The sequence below is a fragment of the Seriola aureovittata genome, chromosome 13 (genome assembly GCF_021018895.1).
Source record: "Seriola aureovittata isolate HTS-2021-v1 ecotype China chromosome 13, ASM2101889v1, whole genome shotgun sequence".
Lineage (NCBI taxonomy): Eukaryota > Metazoa > Chordata > Actinopteri > Carangiformes > Carangidae > Seriola > Seriola aureovittata.
In genome coordinates, this window is record NC_079376.1 from 7,281,839 (window position 1) to 7,301,928 (window position 20,090).

The 20,090-nt window shown below is 41.9% G+C and overlaps 2 protein-coding genes across 2 annotated transcripts in view; one reads left to right on the forward strand and one right to left on the reverse strand.

Annotated features, from left to right (window-relative positions):
• Window positions 1–424: 424 nt before the first annotated feature.
• On the reverse strand, window positions 425–3,363 carry ghsra (growth hormone secretagogue receptor a). Its single transcript, XM_056392757.1, has 2 exons — window positions 1,555–3,363; window positions 425–1,240 (listed from the first exon to the last, which is right to left on the reverse strand). Exons 1-2 carry the CDS (start codon window positions 2,393–2,395, stop codon window positions 927–929), a joined length of 1,155 nt encoding a protein of 384 aa, XP_056248732.1. The 5' UTR covers window positions 2,396–3,363; the 3' UTR covers window positions 425–926.
• A 2,676-nt stretch (window positions 3,364–6,039) lies between these two features.
• Window positions 6,040–20,090, forward strand: part of pld1a (phospholipase D1a) — a 31,177-nt gene continuing 17,126 nt past the window's right edge. Inside the window, exons 1-6 of the mRNA XM_056393379.1 lie at window positions 6,040–6,194; window positions 17,187–17,402; window positions 18,230–18,399; window positions 18,585–18,727; window positions 19,542–19,653; window positions 19,921–19,986. Coding sequence (XP_056249354.1) covers window positions 17,219–17,402; window positions 18,230–18,399; window positions 18,585–18,727; window positions 19,542–19,653; window positions 19,921–19,986 — 675 coding nt within the window. The 5' untranslated portion in view covers window positions 6,040–6,194; window positions 17,187–17,218. The remainder of the gene's footprint in view (window positions 6,195–17,186; window positions 17,403–18,229; window positions 18,400–18,584; window positions 18,728–19,541; window positions 19,654–19,920; window positions 19,987–20,090) is intronic.

Sequence of the window (20,090 nt, forward strand, 5' to 3'; positions counted from 1 at the left end):
TGATTTATTTAGCAGCTGAAACAAGAGACCTGCAACTTGAAAGAATGATAATCACACAAATTAGAGACTTGTGCATCTTGGAAATGTTTGCACTCTGTAAAATGTCTCACAATCACCAAAAAAATCAATCACTGCTGTGAAGTATACATTAATCCTTGTCACTTCAGGGACTGTCCACCAGCTCCACTGACTCTTGCTGGCAGCATCAACACAGCATGGACTTGAATCTCCAAGATACAGGAGGGCGCTGAACATGTCAGAAATGAATAACAGTAACAGTAAGTGTTTTTACATCTTCACACTCTCTCCAACTAATTACATGCATCACATCCAACAGCATGACACCTGGCACACAATACACACATGCAAATACTCTCTCTGATGCACGCACTCACGCACACACACGCACACACGCACTGCACCTCTCTACAGGAGAACAGAGCAGTGCCACAAGTTCTACAGTGCTTTCTTTGTCATCCAGAATATGAATACAATATAAGGCAATTGTAAATGTCTATGATATTTATACATATGTGGGTATAGGGGCCTGTGCTCCCCTGTTGTTTGTTCACATTTGGATCAATATAAGCACTTCAGGCTAGTGTGTATTTTTGCGCTCCACCAGGCATGATTTTTAAATGCTGCTGAGTGAAGTCGTATGAATCGTGGATGCCACTTGCTGAAATAATCCAAGTGTTTGAAAAAGAAAAATCGAAGTTCTATTGATGCATGTTGACAAAAGGAGATGGAAGCTTGCAGCTTCTTGTGGTTCATCCCCTGGTTCTTTTTGTCTCAGTCAGATGTTGCGCTCACGTGCACAGTTTTGCACGTTTTTCCTCAGCCTGATTGACATAATGGCTTTTAGGTCGGTGTTCTCAACCTTTGATAACATAAATAAAATCATATCACACCGTCGTGCAGTGTGTTTAGAAGCTGACTGTGGACTCCGTCCAGCCGTTCGAGCCGTCTCCCTTCATGGTGCTGGCTGTGCGCCCACGTGGTGGCTGGCTGTAGGTGAGGCCGAAGAGGCGCGCCGCTGCGCCCCGGTATTTCCATGACATCGTGTTATAGAGGATGGGGTTGATGGCGGCACTCAGGTAGAAGAGGACCACCGACACCAAGCTGCAGTACTCGGACAACACCGACAGCAGCGGGGATGGAGCGTCCAGCGAGCGGAACTGCAGGTAGCGACCTACATGGAACGGCAGCCAGCAGAGGACAAAGGCCAGCACCACCACCACTGGTGGAGGAGGGGGAGAAAGAAGATGAGCAGGTAAAGATGAGGGGAAGGATGAAAAGGAGATAGTGGGGTGGACAGAGAGGGATAAAGAAGTAAATGGATGCAAACGTTGTTATGAATAAGGCAAAAGCGCTTTTCTATAAGTTTAGATGTAAACATTCTTCCTCTGTTATTTTCATGAATGTACTTTAAGGACTAAAGTTGAAATCCAGACATTGGCTTACTCATTAGTTGATCCATCTTTTCATTTGTTGACAAATAGAGCCTGAACCAAGTTATGCACTGTGCGTAATGTGCGCGTTCTCCAAACTTACCCAGCATCTTGATGGTCTGTCTGTTGCTCTTGTCCCTGTGAGCCACACGGGAGCTGATGTTTGTTTCTCGGTGTCTCTGCCACAGCCGGCGGCCTATGAGGCTGTAGAGCACCGTGAGACAGAACACCGGCATGAAGAAGAAAACGGAGCTCAACCACACCATGGCCCCCATCAGACCTGACTCCACGGCGTAGTGCGTCATCTTACACTCCCGGGTGTCCTCGCCCTCCAGAGAGGAGCCAGTCTCATTCTTTCCCGAACTCATATTTAGTGGTCCCATGCTATCCCGCTCCACCCCCACCATCACAAACACGGGCCCGGCGCTCAAAAGAGACACTGTCCATAGTAGAAGAATGAGGGCGCGCACCCGCCTTTTTGTAACTACAGCCTTGGCGCGCAGCGGGAAACAGATCGCCAGGTAGCGCTCCACTGACAGCGCGGTGATGCTCAGTATAGTGGAGTAGGTGCATGACTCTGACACGAACTGAAAGAGCTTGCAGAGCACGTCTCCAAGGCGCCATGGCCTGTACCTCCACATGCGGTAGAGGTCCAGCGGCATACAGAGGAAGATGAGCAGGTCTGATACAGCCATGCTACACAAGTATAAGTTGGTGGTGGTGCGCATGTCCCGGTACTTACTGACCACCAAGATGGTCATGACATTCCCGGTCATCCCGACCAGAAACAACAGCGTGCAGGCGATGGTGATGCCAGTGAGGAGTGGGATTGAGTAATAATTGAGAGGAGGCAGGACAGGGTCATCATTCCTTGTGGTGTCGTTGATCTCCTCCCAGCTGCAGTTATGGGAGATGCACTCCGAGTGGTTGAGCCAAGAGGGCATGCTGTCGCCTCGCGGTTATTCACGGGGCCGCGCCTGGCCCATAGAGGTAAAGGCACCCCGGGTCTGGGACTCCTCATGCCCCCTGACGCTGCCCTTTCCTCCCATCATCACTGTCTGAGTTGCAGAGGTAATGACAGCCGTGCGTAAAACCCAGATCCTTGCACGCGTTGCGAACAGTCTCGTGTAGCCCCCGTTCACAGTGAAGGTGAAATGAGTCTTAATTAAAATTCTGTGCTCACAGAGGATGTCTGAGATTCTCCAGGGAGCGGATAGTCCTCTCCAGAATCTAGCACAAAATGAGTCTGTTTTAGGTCGATCCAAAATGATCCACTGCAACACGCATTCTGAAGTGTCCCAACAATGTTTGGCACCGAAAAGTACTTACTTGAAGAGTAGGTTACATGCTGGATGTTTGTAAACCAGCCAATTTAGCACGGAGGTGTATTCCAAACGAAATAGATGCAGCAGGAAGAAAAACAAAATCACAGCATAAACATCTATTATCTATGACAACTTAAGCACAAGTTATCTCCCTCATCCTTTCTGTTTGTGATAGTTACCAGCCGCTTTGGGGAAAAATGAAACATGATGATCCTTCATGCGCCAAAGAGTCCCAAAGAGTTCCCATCACCAGCAGCGCGTCCCTGCGTTTGCACGTCAGGCAAAAACAATAACAGTGATGGTGAGTCAGAGGCAGGGTCGTAATGATGCGGCTGCAGCAGTGAACATCTGTCCTGGGAGGGCCACCGGAGCTCAAAACTCAGCCAAACACAAACGGATAAACAACAACCACCGTGAAAACAAATAGGACTGTGTGACGGAACGGAAACAGTTTTGTAAAAGTCACAAGAACCACGAAGGAACGACGCATTGTCAACATAATCATGCAGATAGGACCTCGAAAGATTTAAGTGAAATAAAGTGGTTGAGAATGACAGAGAAATTCACCCCTGCTCTCTAAATCCGCTCCTCTAGTTATGGTGCATATCCAGTGTGTGGATCCTGACTCCCAGTGCGCAAAACATCATATACAGGTGAAGTGGTGCGGCTCAAGGGAGGAGGATGCTGTGGGGGTCTACAGTGAGTCAGTGCTGCAACGCCACCTACAGGTGCTATTAGGACAGTGACTTGAGGTTACCAAGTGTCTCAGAGAGCACAGTGCAGAGGAAGAGGGAGCAGTGACCCCCCCACTCCCAGAAACCTTCCCCAGTGGCTGCGGGTGAGATTCAAAATTGTCATAGCTGCAATCCAGAAGTGCAGTTTTGCAGAAGATCCTGAAAGGAGAGTGAAATTACTGTTTTCCCATAGGGATCAATTTAGTCATGGGCATAAAATTACAAGATCCTATCAGGGTTATGCTTCTCAAAGTTGTCTGCATAATGCATTTTTTTTAAAGAGCCATTTGGGGTTAAGCTTTAGAAAGGTTAGACAGTTTTTGCCCGTTGGGAGATCACATCTTCGATGATATCTCAGAACTGCACTCTGCCCAGACAGAACTGTTTAATTCCACAGTCACAAAGAATTAAATTGCATTATAGCCAGTCTGGAGCGCAGATTTAATTCAAGGCTTCAATTTGGCCCCTGCAGGATGAGGACAGCTGAGGCCATGCTGTGGCTTTTGAAGAGTTCACGCTATTCCTGTTTTAATGAGTGTTTGCAACAATTAGCAATATGTGTAAAATCCCACCTGCTGTAGAGTTTAATTTACAGAGATGAAGTGCGGGTTTACATGTTTAAATTACACAAGGCTAGGGGTGCATGCCAAATTTGAATGGATTCCCTTAAGAGATCCCAAGATATTGCATTCACAAGGTCAAAATCTTGTTTTGTGAGGTCACTGTTACCTTGAGCTTTAACCACCAAAATCTAACCAGTTCGTCCTTGAGTCCAAGTGAATGTTTGTACCAAATTTGAAGATATTCCCTCAAGGTGTTACTGAGAATGAGGACTTGCGTTAGTTTATCTGTCACTCTTTTCCTCCATTTTGAATCAGTTTAACCACTGCCTTATTTCTGTGGGATAAAAAACTCAATTATTTCAATGATTGAGCATCAAAACTGATTCATTCCAGGAAATGAAAAGAGGTTAAATTAGCTTTATTAGCAGCATTGACGGCATTATTCTGTATAAGATTGACAGCTTGCTGGAGGCCTTGCTGGCAAAGCAAGTGGCCAGTTTCAGTATCAATGTGCATCTCCTCACAATTAGAGTTGCAATACATTATTATTTTCATTGCACTGATGTGATCCCAGTGCTTCAAATATTGTTATCTCTCTGCCCTTTGCGCTGTGTTTACCCGCAGATACCACTATGTTTATGACCGTGGAATCATGATGAGAGCGGAACTGAGAGGGAGAGAAGGAGAGAGAGAGAAAGCGAGAGACAGAGTTGGTTGAACGAACACAAACAGGACATTTGTCAGGACAGTTTGCCTTTCACAGCCTCTGTGAGACATTTTCATCACATCTGGTATGTATCTGTACCTGTCTGTGGTCGTACGTGTCTCCAGACTGTATTGCGTGGGTGTGTTTGTGCGTGTTAGTGTGTATTTTGGTGATAGGCCTTTTTTTCTTTTTGCCTAACCTTCTGACATCTGTGCTGTGTAATCATCTGCAGGCCTGTGCTCATAAGAGCTGTGGTAATGACAATAATAGCCAAACAACAAGCTGATATCCGACGCTATTTACAGAAACAAAATGCCAAAATTGGACTGTTTTTCAGGGACATTAGCAAGTAACAGCAGCACTGTGTATCTTCACTGAAATGTCACAGCTAGATTTTAGTGTTGGGAGCAATTTCTCTGTTTGGTCATTGTGAACCGTTTTCACACAAGTTCGTCTCTGTGTTTGATCTGTTCTGTGTGATTTTGTCTGAACTATAGATCCAGGGTGTGGTAGCATGATTAGAGGGTAAAGTCCGTGTCATAGTGGTACACATGGACGCACACACTTTTGACAGCCAAGTGTGTGTGATTGTGTTCGGGCGCAGTACATCCATTCATCCACAAGATGGAGGGAGAGATCATTTCATTTTGTACTTGGCTACATGTTTTGTTTTGTTTTGTTTTTTTGCCTTGGCTGCCAGAGCAATAAATGCCTCAGCGCTACAGGTGTGATAAAACAGAACATTTCATTAGGTAGAGCTCTTTCAGCAGAAACCTGTGTACACACAGCTTTGAGTGAACATACAACTAAATCAATTTCTTGCTGTTATTGTTTTTTTCTTTTTCTCTTTCTCTTTTCTCACAAACCCATGTTTATTGTTTTTTTTTTTTACAAGCATAATCATTTGATTTCATTTTTTGCTAATTGTATTTGCTAATTGTTGTTATTGTTTATTACATGTGCAAATGGATAAAGACTGAATGATATAGCTGGAGAAACAATAGTGTAGGTGAACAGAGAATTTAGACAAAACAAGAGAAAGTATGAAATGATGAGATGAAAGGCGGACCGGTGTCCGTGTTTTCACCCCAGGGTGACTCCTCCCACTTCACCAAAAGTCCGGCACTTTTTTTTCCTTTTTTGTCCAATGAGAAAAGTCTGTGGGAGGAGCCGCTTTCTGTGGTTGGTCTAGAGTTTCAGAGACACCCACCTCCTCCTTTCCTGAGGAGTTTGAGAGAGTTCACTGTTAGTTTTTTCTCAGCCACACTTAAGAGACTTACAGACCAGAAGAGGCACAGAGCGAGCTGTCTGCTGCTGCTGCGTCTTTGTGTGTGTGTTAGTGTTGCTCTCCATTTAAGTGAAGCCAAGTGGATTGATCAGACAACATGTGGGCTGCACGTCCACAGAAAGAGCAGGTTGGTAATGTCTTCCTCTCCCCCTCTGCTTGTCTCTCTGTGTCTGCTCTGTACTATTTGCGTCCATGGGCTGGGGGAGAGATATGTGCCTCTGTGACCCCCCCCCCCCTTGGTTTTGGGTTGTTAGTGGGATTATGGAGAAGAATGTACAGTCTATGTTTGAGTTTGTCTTTATACTTAGCCTGCTGTAATTATGTGTTTGCATTATGTAGGAAGCTGAATGCAGTTGTCTTGCTGCATATAGCAAATATGTATTCAGCATGACAACAAGGTGTAGCTGTCCCTGTTTATCCTTGTCACTGGTTGTCTCTGTGGAGACGAGTCGCTTGATCCTTCACTTGAGGGTGTATAGTTTTTCAAAATGAAATAGTGCAACAAGTGTTGTGTTACCTGTTGTTTAAGAGTGTACAGGTGTGTGTGTGTGTGGGTGTGTGTGTGTGCTGGCCTGTTGCTCCCCTTTCTCCCACCCTGTTGTGAAAGTTAGTTGCTCCAGCTGGAATGTCTTGGGAAGACTGGAGATATTTTGCAGCCCTACTCTCTTCTTCTGTTGTCTTTGAAACTGATACCCATGATACTGACCTCCGGCTTGCAGTGGCAGTAGCACATGTCCCCGACCTCAGTTCTTTTCTGTTGTGGTGCCAACATACACGTGTACTGTACAGCAACCTTTATTTCCGTTATTCCTGCCTCAGGCTTCAAGTGTGTGTTAAATGTACCGACCAGTTTCATTCAATAATTAAGCTGGATGATGGAGAAAAGCAAAGTCGAGGAATTTTAGTCCACAGTCACGTACTGTTATATAGAAGTTAAAGACATAAAGTTACATAACAAGAGTTTAACTTTATTGCAGTGTTCTCAGGAAGGATTGGAAGGATTTGAAATATTTCTAGCCTGGCAGACACATTTAGTGCTGTGAATCTATTCCAGATGCAGACTAGAGTCTCAGTTTTTGACCCTATGAGGTTTGTGGGTAATTCAAAGTATATGCTTAGGATTGTACAACAGCACGCTGTTCATTGTCAGTCTGCCTCATAACACTGCTCATGGCTAATATTTAAAGGATGCACGGTTCATACGCCAAATCCGTGACAGGAACAGACTTTCTCGATGCTTTCTCAACAATAACTCTATGGAAAAGTTTAGAGGCTTACGTCTAATTAAAGTTAGATGGTACTGTTCTGCTGCTGTCGTCAACGGAAAAACCTCTCCACCGACTGTAGAATAGAGAAGAGGTCCTTCAGATTCAAAAATAGAACTGATTTATTTACATGGAGAAAAATTCCTTTGTGCCATTTGGCACTCATTGGCCTGCGTGTCTAATCCTGATGCTAAGCCATCTTATTGCCTGGCTTTTTTCAATTCATGTCCTGTGTTATGAATTCCCAGGTGTTGAAGTCCAGGACAAGCAGGTGACAGTACCTTCTTGCAACCTTGAAAGGGTTGCTTCACCCAAAATGGCTTGTGTTGGATTTGTCCAGATTGTAAAAATATCTGTCAAATCAATCGAGATCAATGGAATTTTGTTTGTGGTGCTCACATGATTGAAAAATTATATTAAAAAATTTCAACAGCTCAACTCAACTATGAACAATAACCTGGTGACTTTGGCTAATCCACAATACACACTGTCAAAAGTATTCATGTAGTTCTAGTTGAACCTCTTCACAGCCTGGTCTGTGGGTGAAATGGTACATTGTTTGTGGACAGACATGCAGCTGTTGAATTTTATTGCCATCACAAACAAAATTCCATTCCACTTCATTGTACTGGGGCGGCAGTAGACAGGTATCTCAACACCTGGTTAAAAATCAAACAAAAACTACCTTCATGGCTTTGTGCTGTAGCCCTGGAGGTGGTCACTTAGATGAACGGACTGTTCTCCGTACTCCCTGTCCTGCTACTGTCCTCGTGGTGAGTCAGAGTCATTTAGTGGTCTGGACACAAGTTATAGTTTGGTCATTTCCAGGCTCAAACTTGGCTGCCCTGGAAGGGCCGAGTCAGGCTTGGCTGAAATAGGGAGAGAGAGCAGTTCCCTCACTCCTTCAGTACAATGATGCCTTGTGTTACCGCCAGCAGAACGCCACTCTGGTGATGATGACGATTGCGCTCTCTCTTTTTCTGGCATCTCCTGTATGTCTTGCTTTCTCTGCCTCTCTGACCATCCCTGCCCCCCACCCCCACCCCACCCCATCCATGGTGTGAAGGATTAGATAATAGGCAGCTTTAGTGTGGGCAGAGAAAGAGAGGTGTCACAGACCTCTCTCATTGCTTCTCTCTCCCGTCCTCCCTCTATCTTCTCTCTCTCTCTCTCTCTCTCTCTCTCTCTCTTTTGTCATGCCATCGGCGCCATAAGGAGCTTGGCACCACTCGATCTGCAAATGTTAAGCTATGTTTATGTTGTCTTTATTGTACTGCATGTATGTGTGCGAATGTGTATTCATCGGCGGGTGTGAGTGGCAGTCTATTCTGCAAAGTTGATGTTTACACGTGTGTATGGCGTTGTTAAAATGATGAACCATCCACTGTGTTTGCGGCAGCGCTTTGTAAATGTCAAGCTTTGTCATCACACATCCAGAAATAGACGATGCATCTCACAAGTTATCTATTTTTCCTTACACTCAATGGGTAATCAGTGACAGCACCTCTGCTGATGTTGACATAGATGTTTGGTTCGCCTCCAATGTTCTCTTCAATAATCTGGCACTTTTCAAACACGTGTTGGAAGCAAATCCAGATGGAGATAGATTTAGACGCCATTTAAGAAAGCTAGAGATAACCGTACATCCATTTTTAGATTACACTTTTTGGATAAAAGAAGCGGCTATGACAAATTCCATGCAGATGATCACTGATGAAGGGCAGTTATGTGTTTAGGACGTGTTTAGGACTGTATGATGTAGTGTATATTGATTTATAACACAATGTACTTTGCAAATGAATGCAAATTCACTCATAAAATAATCAGTGATGTATAAAATAATAAATTTTGTCCAGTAAGAACAGACAAAATTTGATTAATTTTTAGACTTTGTCTTGCACAGAACACAAGTTTTGTCAATAATAAAATTATATCATCATCTAAATTCATTCCTTTGCATATTGTGGCTCCTTAACATTCTATTCTGTTTAGAGTCAGGTGAGGAAATGCAGAGGTTGCTTCCTGTGTGATTACTGAATGTCCATGTGAAATGCTTGATTAAAATAAGCAGTTGAGAGTGGTACGTGTGAATTGCAGAGAAATAAGAATGACATACTAAGACTGAGAGTGAAAGTTAATGTGCTGTATGAGTTACCCTAATATGAAAAACGAATATGTAGTGTGTGTGTCCACCTTAAGACCCCTCTACCACCAGGATGCAGAGGTCACAAATGTTTGGCAGTAAATCAAACTTTTGGCTGCAAGACATAAACCTCTGAGCTAAATTTAATTCAGGACGGCAGCATCAACACAACTGATAAGGGATGCAGATTTTTCTTTTCTAGTAGCAGATAACACATGGTCACTGTGACCCTGTCTTCCTTCCCGTGTGTCCTTCAGGGTCCTTGCAGTGCTGCAGAAACAAGACTACAAGAGGCTCTGCCGGAAAAAACATGGACAAACTATTTTCTCATCTTCTCTTATTTTAAAACCACATAGGGAAGTGTTTGATGTCATAATAAATCTCAGGAGGGTTAATGGAACCAAAGTAGGGACAGTAAATGCAACATAGCCTCATGATGGTATTTCACTGAACAAAAACCAACATTCCTTCTTCTGATGGGTGTGAAAGATGAATGAATCAACTGTATGTTGTATTGATTGTGGATTAACCACAATGATGATTAACCACAATCAATACTGTGTAACCTAGAGTAATTTTTAACCTTTAATCTTAAATTATGATACTGATATTGATCTTTCTAATAAGCCCACATTTATGAATTGCAACAAATGACTTGTTCATAAATCATTAACTACTGCTTTAAAGATTAATTATAAAATGTGTAATAACTAAGCTATTAATTTAAAACTTTCAACAAATCATCAAGTCTGAAGTTATAATATGTTGATGTAATTTCTAATAGGCCAACAGCAAAAGTGAGTATATCATCTGTAATCGGAAACATTAACAAGTTAATATAATTTTTTTCCCCTAAATAAAAATTCTTTAAAAAATAAAAGTCTTTAGTTGTAAATGTAAATTAAAGGTAGTTAATCATTTTGGGAAATACAGTATGTTTATTTGCTTGATAGCTGAAAGTTTGAACTGTCCGTTAAATGTGAAGCTACCACACGCAGCTGATTAGCTTAGTACCAGTGGTTATCAAATCCATCTACCTGTGCCTGTAAAGTTCACTAATCAACACATCCTGTATGTTTACTTTGTTCAAAAACCAAAGTGTAAAAATCACACGACTGAAGGCAGCCTCCACCTGTTGCCTGGAAACTGCTTTGAACCAAGAAATAATCTGGCATATAACCCCCTGTAAAACAAAGAATTGTTGTTTTACACTTCAGTGTAACAAAATATAAGGTGTTAATTAGTGATATTTAGACTTACCAGTTGGCAGAAGTATTGTACAAAGCCGACTTAGCCTTTATGCTAAGCTAAGGGAACTGCCTCCTGGCTCTATCTTAATATCTAGTCTGCCTAAGCAAACAGGCAAATTTCCACTATTTCCAGAGGCTTGTTTGAAGTCTTTGTGCTACGTTACACTAAGCTAACAAGCTGCTGGCAGTAGCTCCATTTTTAACAAAGAGACATGAGAGTGGTTTCAGACTTCTTGTATTTCAACATTAAACTTCGTTCCTTTACTTGGCAAGAGCTGTCTACAGCTGTGGAAAGCAACGGCAATGTTAACTCTTGTCTCTATCACGTCTCTAGCATGCTAACCAGCTAGCCTCAGACTGTCTTATCACTTTTCACTTTTAATGACTCACTGTAGCCTCTCATCTGCCCTGAAGAACAGCGCTCCTTGGAGGGCATATTATAACTTCTTCTCTTGTAAACACAACAATGGCCGAAGCTCTTGTTTAAGCGACAATTACAACCACCCTTTCCCAGCAAGAAACCATGTTCGGCGGCAGAGAAAATTTACAAATAGCCCCTTTAATTGTTGGAAATAAATGGATTTTGTTCCAGATGCTCTGCAGTGCTTCCCAGAAGGTCAGAGTTCAAATAGTCCATTGGCGCAGTGTATCTTAATGAACTGAAGGATTCTGCTGGGGGAGAACACCAGTCAGAGAGATTTCTCACAACCAGGAAACTGAAAGTTAGTCCCTGTTATTGGCATGTAATTGATCTTTGAAGCATTATTAAATGATGTATAAACCATGAATAATACCATTAATCAAATCTTATTAACCTTTAGAAAGGGAGCTTTGTTAGAAGTTGGGAGCAAACTTTCTCTGTCCTCCAGTAGGACACACGCCAATCTCAAAAACTTTTAATTTGAGTTAAATTCATATCCCCAGTTATGAATTCTCTCATATTCGAATTAATGATGGTTGGCCCCTGGATGACAACTGTGGCAATATGTACTGTATTTAATGGATCTGTGGCGAGAGACTAAATTTCCCACATGTCACATGTTGACAAGAAAAGTTCCCACTTTACTTTTATTATGCCATCATTTTTTTCTCTGTCTGCCAAACTCTCCCAAACCTCCGCGTCTCTTCTCCCACTCAACATTCCTTCATTTCTTCATCTATGATCTCACAGCACATTGATTCCAACTAATTGACATTTAAGAGGGATGCTAGCACATCAAAGGAGAGGCGGACACTCATAGCTGCTGCTGTTGATATTTGTATAAAGGCAGCTTGCTGGCTTTTAAAACTATCGCCATGACAACAGGACAGGAAGCAGGAAGCAGGCAGTGTTCCATTTGAATGGAGTAGAGAGATAACTCCTGCAAACCCCTTGTTCCATTGCGTCCGGGGCTTCTCTGTGCTCTCCCCTATCGGGTTATATGGATACAGCTTGTGCATGTGTACGTGTGCATATGTCTGACATGTGAGTCCACACACGCAGAAATTCAAACCACATTCAGGAACCCAGTTCCTCTGCAGTTAACCTCTGTGTGGGTCAAGCCTGTCGTGGGTCATGAGTATTCTTAGACCAGGGAAATAACCGCACTGTCATAAATACTTGTGCTGGAATCTAAGATCACACGCACTCTGCACAAAAGTTCAACCAATGTGCATTCTTCAATTTAATGAAAGTGATGCATCTGGTGCAATTTTTTATGACCCGAAGCAAAAATGTACCTTTTGTTTTCAACATTTTAATTTACATTTTGCTTTGATTGGCTGCTTTCTCTTCTTCTAGGAATTAATAAATTAATGTGCATCAATGTTTACATCCTATAACTGTAATATAAGATGTAAACATTGATGCACAGATTGCTGCAAAGCTCCATGGTCTTGATTTTTTAGATACTAACTAGCAAACAGTTCTTGATAGCATCATGTAACTTGCACGCTTTAACATTTAAATATCCCTAGAGTTGTTTGACTCTAAAGGCCAATAGGGAAAAAAATGTACACTATATATACTTTGAGCACGGACAAATTCCGACATCGCACCACTTTAGCTGTGTGAAACAGCTTTTCCTAAACTGTTGTCCTCCTGCACAAATGTTACAGCAAAATGAGCTCTTTAGAGCCAGTGCTGACTCAGCACTGGAAAAAAAAACATGCTCTGTTTGGGAATGTGAAAATAATGATTTCATAAGTGGTTTCAAGGAATTTCCTGAAATATGGGCGGCACAATACTGTTTGCACAGTAACTACAAAATAACTGAATTCTGAAAACATAAAAGAGCCAGTTAAATTATATTTGATTATATGTGTGTATTATAATTATTATACTGTTCCTTAAATGATTAACACTAATGGCCATGACTTGGAATCAGCTATCAAACTTTTATATGAGCATCCTTATCCAGGAAAAAAAAGAACAGAATGAGAAAATGAATGAATGAAAAGACCAAATAGTTTCACATGGACGAGTGGAAACAGACAGACAGACACTCAGTCACTTCAGGCAGCTGGTGACGCTGGTGACTCCTCTGACTGTGTGAGCGTGTTGGATCTTGTTCAGCAGAGTGGGAATGTTTACTGTCAAGCTGTTATCTGTGGCTGTGCTGTTACTTGTCATAAACATTTTTAGCAGCAAACAGAGGAATTTAGCACTTTTGCAGGGAAAGAAGGTAATTTCTTCTTTCTCACTTGAGCAGTGTTTTTTTTAATTTTTTTTAAGATGGGGTCACACACAAAAGGTTTCAGATTGAAGTTAAACTGAAATAGATTAAATATATAGTTCACCTTGCACCTTAAATGAATGTTGTCAGTGGAAGGTAGTCAGCTGTAAACCCGTGTGAGTCTTGGTGTGTGTCATTTGTTTTGCTTTCACAGACTGTACAGAAACAATTGTCTTGTGTTCATGTGTTGCTCCTGCCCCAACTTGCCTCATAGAAAAACAGTGTACGAATCTGATGACTCACCAAAAACTCATCCTTTCCTGCCTCTCCTCCCTGCTAACTTTAAACCAAGAGAAAAAGAAACTGCCCTCTTTTTTTTCTTTGTGGATTTTCTTTAATCCATCTCTGACTCTTTAGGTCACGTATCCTGTAAATCCTTTTGTGTTCTGTCCCGTTTGTGTGTTTATTTAATGAATGACAGCTTTCTGTCTGTCTGTGTTTTGTCAGGATGCTGTCTGATGTTTACATATCTGACCAAGCTCTGCTCATCTTTTCATGCTAATGAAGACACTTTGGAATGCATGGGATTAATAGCAGGGGGGCATCTGCACTGCTTGTAAACACACACATCACTTTGAATGTTTTCCTCTCCAAAATATATATATATATATATTTTTTTTTACACACCCTCTGGAGTAATGTTAATCACAACCCAGTCAAGCCAATTTTTAAAACAATATGAGAGACTAGCATTTCGTCCTGGACTGATTACTATTTTAAAATACAGCAGAGGGAGAGTTTTTTTCCACAAGGATTAAGGAAAAGTAGGGGAGTCACATGACAGAGGGAAGGAAAACAATCCACAGTGATGCACAGCAATGAGGGAGTGCATGAAATGTAGAAAATTCCAGTCATAGCAAAACTGCTGTTTGATGAAATCTTCTGTCAGAGTCTGTCAGCTGATGCAACTGCTGTCTTTCTCTCCTTTCCTCCCAAGTCTTTAGTTCTTTTCTACTTTCTCTTGACTCACAGGGAGGTTTGTTAATGGTCCACATGAGAGTGGGTGTTCTTCTATGAGTAAAGGGCGTACTGCTTGTTGTATGGGATTTTTCCTTTTTTACTGGAAGGCATCCTGCACTTGAAAGAGTGGAAATGTAAAATGCATAATACTGTGTGTTACTGCTATTTTCCACACCCTGCCTGTGCCCGTCTTAGTAATGCAGGATATTACGGACGGCTGCTGCTGGGGCTAAAATAAAGTTGGAGCAAACACATGAGAAGTGTCATTTTTCAGGTTTAACAGGTTCTTGATGTCTTGTTTATAAAACTGAGCTGATGTTCCCAGCCGTGTTTTAAGTAAAAGAGAAACTAAAACAGAGAACTGAGTATTTTGACTGTATGTGCTGTGTACTGCGTGTATCGTGTTTAGTCTTTGTGTCATGCACGAGCACTATAACTAGTGCGACGTTAGTGTAGCATGACACAGGTGTAGGTGCATGTGTTTTTTTTTTTATTTAATTCGTACATGCAAATTACATCGACAACACCAACCAGCTTCATCAACAACTTGCATTGCCATGGATGCCGTCAGTCAGCTGACCTCCTCACACAGCGATTACAAAATACCACAAACTTTGAAGTTACGATTGACCGAGGTGTCATAACCATAACGTTTTTTTTTCAAACCTCAGTCAAAGAGCAGAGAGTTTACAGATGAATGAATGTATAAGCCTGTGATCTGGATGAGTGGATTAGATATGACTTCTCGTCCATAATCAGCTGCTCTGGTGGAGCGCACAATAAACTGAGAGATTCCAGAAGTGAGTTTATGTGTGTGTTTGTGAGACATGTTCTCATGTGTTTTTAAAAAATTATTTTGTAACACTGAGGTTTAGAGTGTCACTGTCACAGTTACACAAAAACTGCTTGTCAGTCAGTCACTGTTTGTCTAATGACCTCAAAGTCAAAAATGAAGTGGACAGTGTTGAGCAGCAGCAATGGACTGAATATTTTCTCAGTGTCTTTTATAAAGAAGAAGATAGTGTGTGAGTCCATCATAAGTCATTAGACTCATGATCTGAATTCCTGCATGTATCAGTAATGAACATGTGAATTCTAGTCAGACAGTTACTTTGTCATTATCTGACTCTGCAGGCCACGAACTACAACAGTGACTGACACATGGTTAATTAGGAAATCAATTTCCCATGTCATTCATTGGTGCTGCGTTGGGAGGGTGGATGTGGGTTTGGTTGTGCAAGACCTCTGTAATGTTTAGGAGGCACAGAATCATTCACTGAATCACTGAACGGCAGAAGAACTTGATTCAGTTGCTATCTGTCACTATCAAACTAACAGACCTCAACGTCTGTCTCAAGGAGGGAGTAGTCACATCACAGTTTAAGGTGCTACTTATGTTAGAGTATGAGTGAGAATAATTTATTCACAGTCTCTCCAACCCTCTAACTGTCTGACATACGACCTTCCTCAGACTATAGAACAAACACACAGGTGAAGTGCTGCACCAAGGCCAGATATGGTTGAAGAAAACAAAACATGAGGGCATGAGACGGTGTTCCTTTTGTTGCTGATGTGGAGACATGTCTCATACCTGCCACTGTTATATGAGAAGAATCTGATTTTTTTTTTTTTTCAAAAATTTATTTCTTAAAATATCAAAATTAACAGCTTTGTAAAATATTACTGACAGAATACTGAATGGACTATTATTCAAAACAGTTTATGGCTTATGGGAATAATAAACACGACTATCGTTTTGAGTGTTAGATCAAAGTGACAGGTGGAGAGACGTAACAAATGTAGATGCCTCCCAACAGGGTATATTGTTTTATCAGCACAAAAGTGATATGAATCATCATGCTGTGTGGTCTGTGCAGTCACTACATCTCAAGCAGGTTGTACACCTGTGGGAGATTCTGGACCACTGTGTGAGGCAATGTTCTCCACCAGCATCAGCAAAGCTGTTATGGAAGAATGATGTTCTTCCCTCTAATATAGCAAAAGAGCCTGGAGCATGAAACCTGTTCTGAAAACTTTGCTGGTCCCAGAACAGGTCCCTGAGTCAGACTTTATGTTGTTTTTTTTACTGTAACTTGTCACTCATCCTTATGTGCTGTATGTTGTTCTTTGTTGGTACGTACATGTACATGGGAATAGTGATCCATAGCTATTTACTATCTTTCTCATGAACCTTTAAGTTAGATATAGGCTATGATTATAGAATAGGCAACAACATCTCCTTTCTGTCACCTGTTGGATGTTTCCATACTAGTGCTGCTGTGTCTTGAATGCTGGACACACGTGATCATGAAAAGTCTGTGGCTATATTAATGTGTGAGTGAGATAAGAATAATAATATAAGAATATACAAGTGCAGTCCATTTACCATTCCGTGTCTCTCTGTCTGCCCTAACTTTCCTATCTCTTTCAAATTTCAATATCATAAGGCAAAAAAAACAAAAAACTTACAAAAGAGAGCCTGCATACTTGAGATCCTTAAGGGACTCTTATGAAAGAATGTCCGGGACTTTTGTAATCAGTCATGATGAAATGACCATGCCAGTATAGCATCACTTGGAGGTCAGTATAGGATCAACGGAAAGGTCAATTGACAGTCCCTCTGTCTGTGGGAGTGTTTGTACACTCACCAAACAGTCACATATTTTTCAGCATAGACAAAGACACACGCAAACCCACACACTCTCAGGTTGACATTTACAGCAGCACATGTCCGAAATCTGTTTTTAATTTAGAAGATTTTCATCATCTGTCCTCTCCTCTATCTAGGTGCCCCCTGCTCTGGGGGCTGACTGCTAATCATGCTGGGTACGGCTCAGCCAACTACCAGTAGCCTCAACCTGGTGAACTCTGAAGTTTGTGACACCATAGCGACCCCGGACGTCCACGACGGTATCAAGATGGCCGACCTCGTGGAAAGCTTGGACACCAGAGAGCTGGATATAGGGGAGGGAGAGGAGCCCGACTATGATGGAAACTACATAGGTGTGTTTGATTGCATATTTTCTGTCCGACTCAAATAGTAGGCTGTGATCTCACAATAATTTCACCCAACAATAAGATAATAGCTTAAACAAAATGTAACAATAAACAAACCAAACACATGCTGACCTTGTGATCATTTTTGAGAACGATAAATCCGAAAAACACCTGGCAAACCATTCAAAAACAGTGAAACCAAACAAAGGAGCCAGTTCTTCCAATGGAAAAGAGTTTATTTGGTGAGATCATGCAAACTCTAAACTTACAGGAAACCTAATTTGTCAGACTATGATCCAGATTCATCCTTCATTCACAAGGTTTATATGGCGATATAAGCCCAAACCAGTATTTTTGAGTCTGTCCTCTTAGGGTTGTTCCCAGGGTCTCTGGGAAATGTAGGAAATAAAGAGGTAGTAGCCAAGGCAAACACAGAGGGTTCACATTGTATGATCATATAGAAATCGGGCGAACAAGAAAATATTTCAACTGAGCTCCCAAACTGGAATCTAACAGTGAACAGAGTTTGAGTGTGGATTTTTCCTTTACATAATTTAGATCTCACAAACTTTACCAAAGAATAAACAAGAAACATTTGACCCAACACTGCGAACTAGAAAAGCATGAAAGTCTCGAACAAAAGGCCGACTTTTCAGCGATGCAGCCAACTCGCTCCCAAGCATCCCGCACAACTCCTACATGCACAAACAGAAAAAACAACACTGACCCCTCGCCTCTCCTCTTCTTCTTCTTCTTCTTCTTCTTCTTCTTCTTCTTCTTCTTCTTCTTCTTCTTCTTCTTCTTCTTCTTCTTCTTCTTCTTCTCTCTCCTAGGGGACTGTCGTATCCCATTTTCAGCAGTGTACGCCACAGTGGGCTTTAAGGAGGCCAGTGCAAAGGTTTACCTCCCCACTGTGCCCATTACTGCGCGGATCCTGGAGGTGGAGAGATTCACCACAGCTCAGGACCGCTTCAACCTGTCGCACCACAGGAGTGTCAACAAGGTGCTGCACACACACACACACACACACACACACACACACACACACACACACGCACCTATACAATCAGAAAAACACATTCTACATTGCTCTGCTTCTGCTGCTCACAGTGTTGAAAAATACATTGTGATTATCTCAAACACACACACTATTTCCCCATCTCCCTATGTGTATGTGTGTTTCTTTAGTCTCTGCCAGCGGTGTTTAAGATTGAGCTGAAGCACGGGGAGTTTACCTGGATGGTAAAGAGGAAGGAGAAACATTTCATGGAGCTGCACAGAGAGCTGAGGACGTACAAGACCTTCATGAGGATACCTCTGCCCTCGCGCAGGTTGGCGCCTACACGCATACATAGATTTTTATTCCCACATGGACAAACGCCAAACAAAACTCAGGTTTAGATGTACACACAAATGCACATGCCACATTGCATTGACTTAGCTTAAAGCTTACACTAAACATCTGCTAAAACCATGTGTTAATAGTAGAATTTAATAGTTCACCCAAAGCTTTTTCAGTCTCTACAAAGTGACTTTGTAAAAGGATTGATTAATACAAGTTCACGCAAAAAGACACAATGTGATTGACTAACATTAAAAACAGTGTTATATTTACAGAATTTAGACGAGAAGATCAATACTGCTCTCATGTCTGAACGCTAAATATGAAGCTAGAGCTACCAGGCCATTAGCTTAGCTTAGCATAAATAGCGCAAACAGGGAGAAACTAGAGACCATCTTGAGATGGGATCACACCACAATGCCTGTCAACATGTTGCTGTTTCAACCCCCAAGTACTCACTATAGTACTACATTATTACATGAGTACTCAGTGGTTATAACATGAGTACTCAGTAGTTATTACTATTACATGAGTACTCAATAGTTATTACTACATTTTAACATTAGTACTCAATAGTTATTACCACATTATTAAATGATTATGGGTTGCACCACACCCATCTTAAAACTCTGCCTTCATTTTGGTCGAAACTATACACCTGTAAGGGTGTCTGCAGGACCACATTTTGCCAATAACACACCTGGGTTAGACTGGAGGACTAGAGTATGGAAACACGGTGATTTGACAAGAGCTCTCCGGAAAAGCATATTCCTATTTAAATTCCCCTCTGTTCTCTGTGTCAGCCACACAGTGAGGAGAAGGACGATGAGGAAGAGTGAGGTGAGGGAGATGCCCTCCCTGCCGAGGGGAGGAGGAGACGAGCTGGTGCGAGACGAGCAGGTCTCCAGCAGGAGGGTACGTCGCAGCAACAGAGTCTGCAGCCTCTTTGCCTGTCTCTCCCGTTTGGAAAATCCACTCTTGTTATGTCTTAACTTTATGGCAAGGAGTATCTCCTGGCACTCGCTTGTTGCCATGGTACTGAACTACTTGCCAGTACATGTGTCCTTTATAAACACTCTGAATGTGTGTGTCTCTATGTGTGCATGTTAGTGTGTTTATATGCATGGTTTCTGCCATTAAAACACTCACAGTGGCCAAAACATAGTGTATGTGTTTCTACAGAGGCAATTAGAAGACTATTTGAACAAGCTGCTGAGGATGGCCATGTACCGCAAATATCACCATACTGTGAGTAATCATACTAAGCTCTGCTTAAGCTGTGACTCTTTAACATAACCTCAGAATGAAGTTCAGGTTTATACTAATTGTGTGTGTATTATAAGCTCCTCTAG

What these genes read in the sequence shown, in the direction of transcription:
- ghsra (XM_056392757.1), bottom strand. Translation starts at nt 2,395, where the DNA reads ATGCCCTCTTGGCTCAACCACTCGGAGTGCATCTCCCATAACTGCAGC. An exon ending in ACAGACCATCAAGATGCTGG is followed by an intron (nt 1,241 to 1,554) that starts GTAAGTTTGGAG and finishes CTCCTCCACCAG; the next exon opens with TGGTGGTGGTGCTGGCCTTT.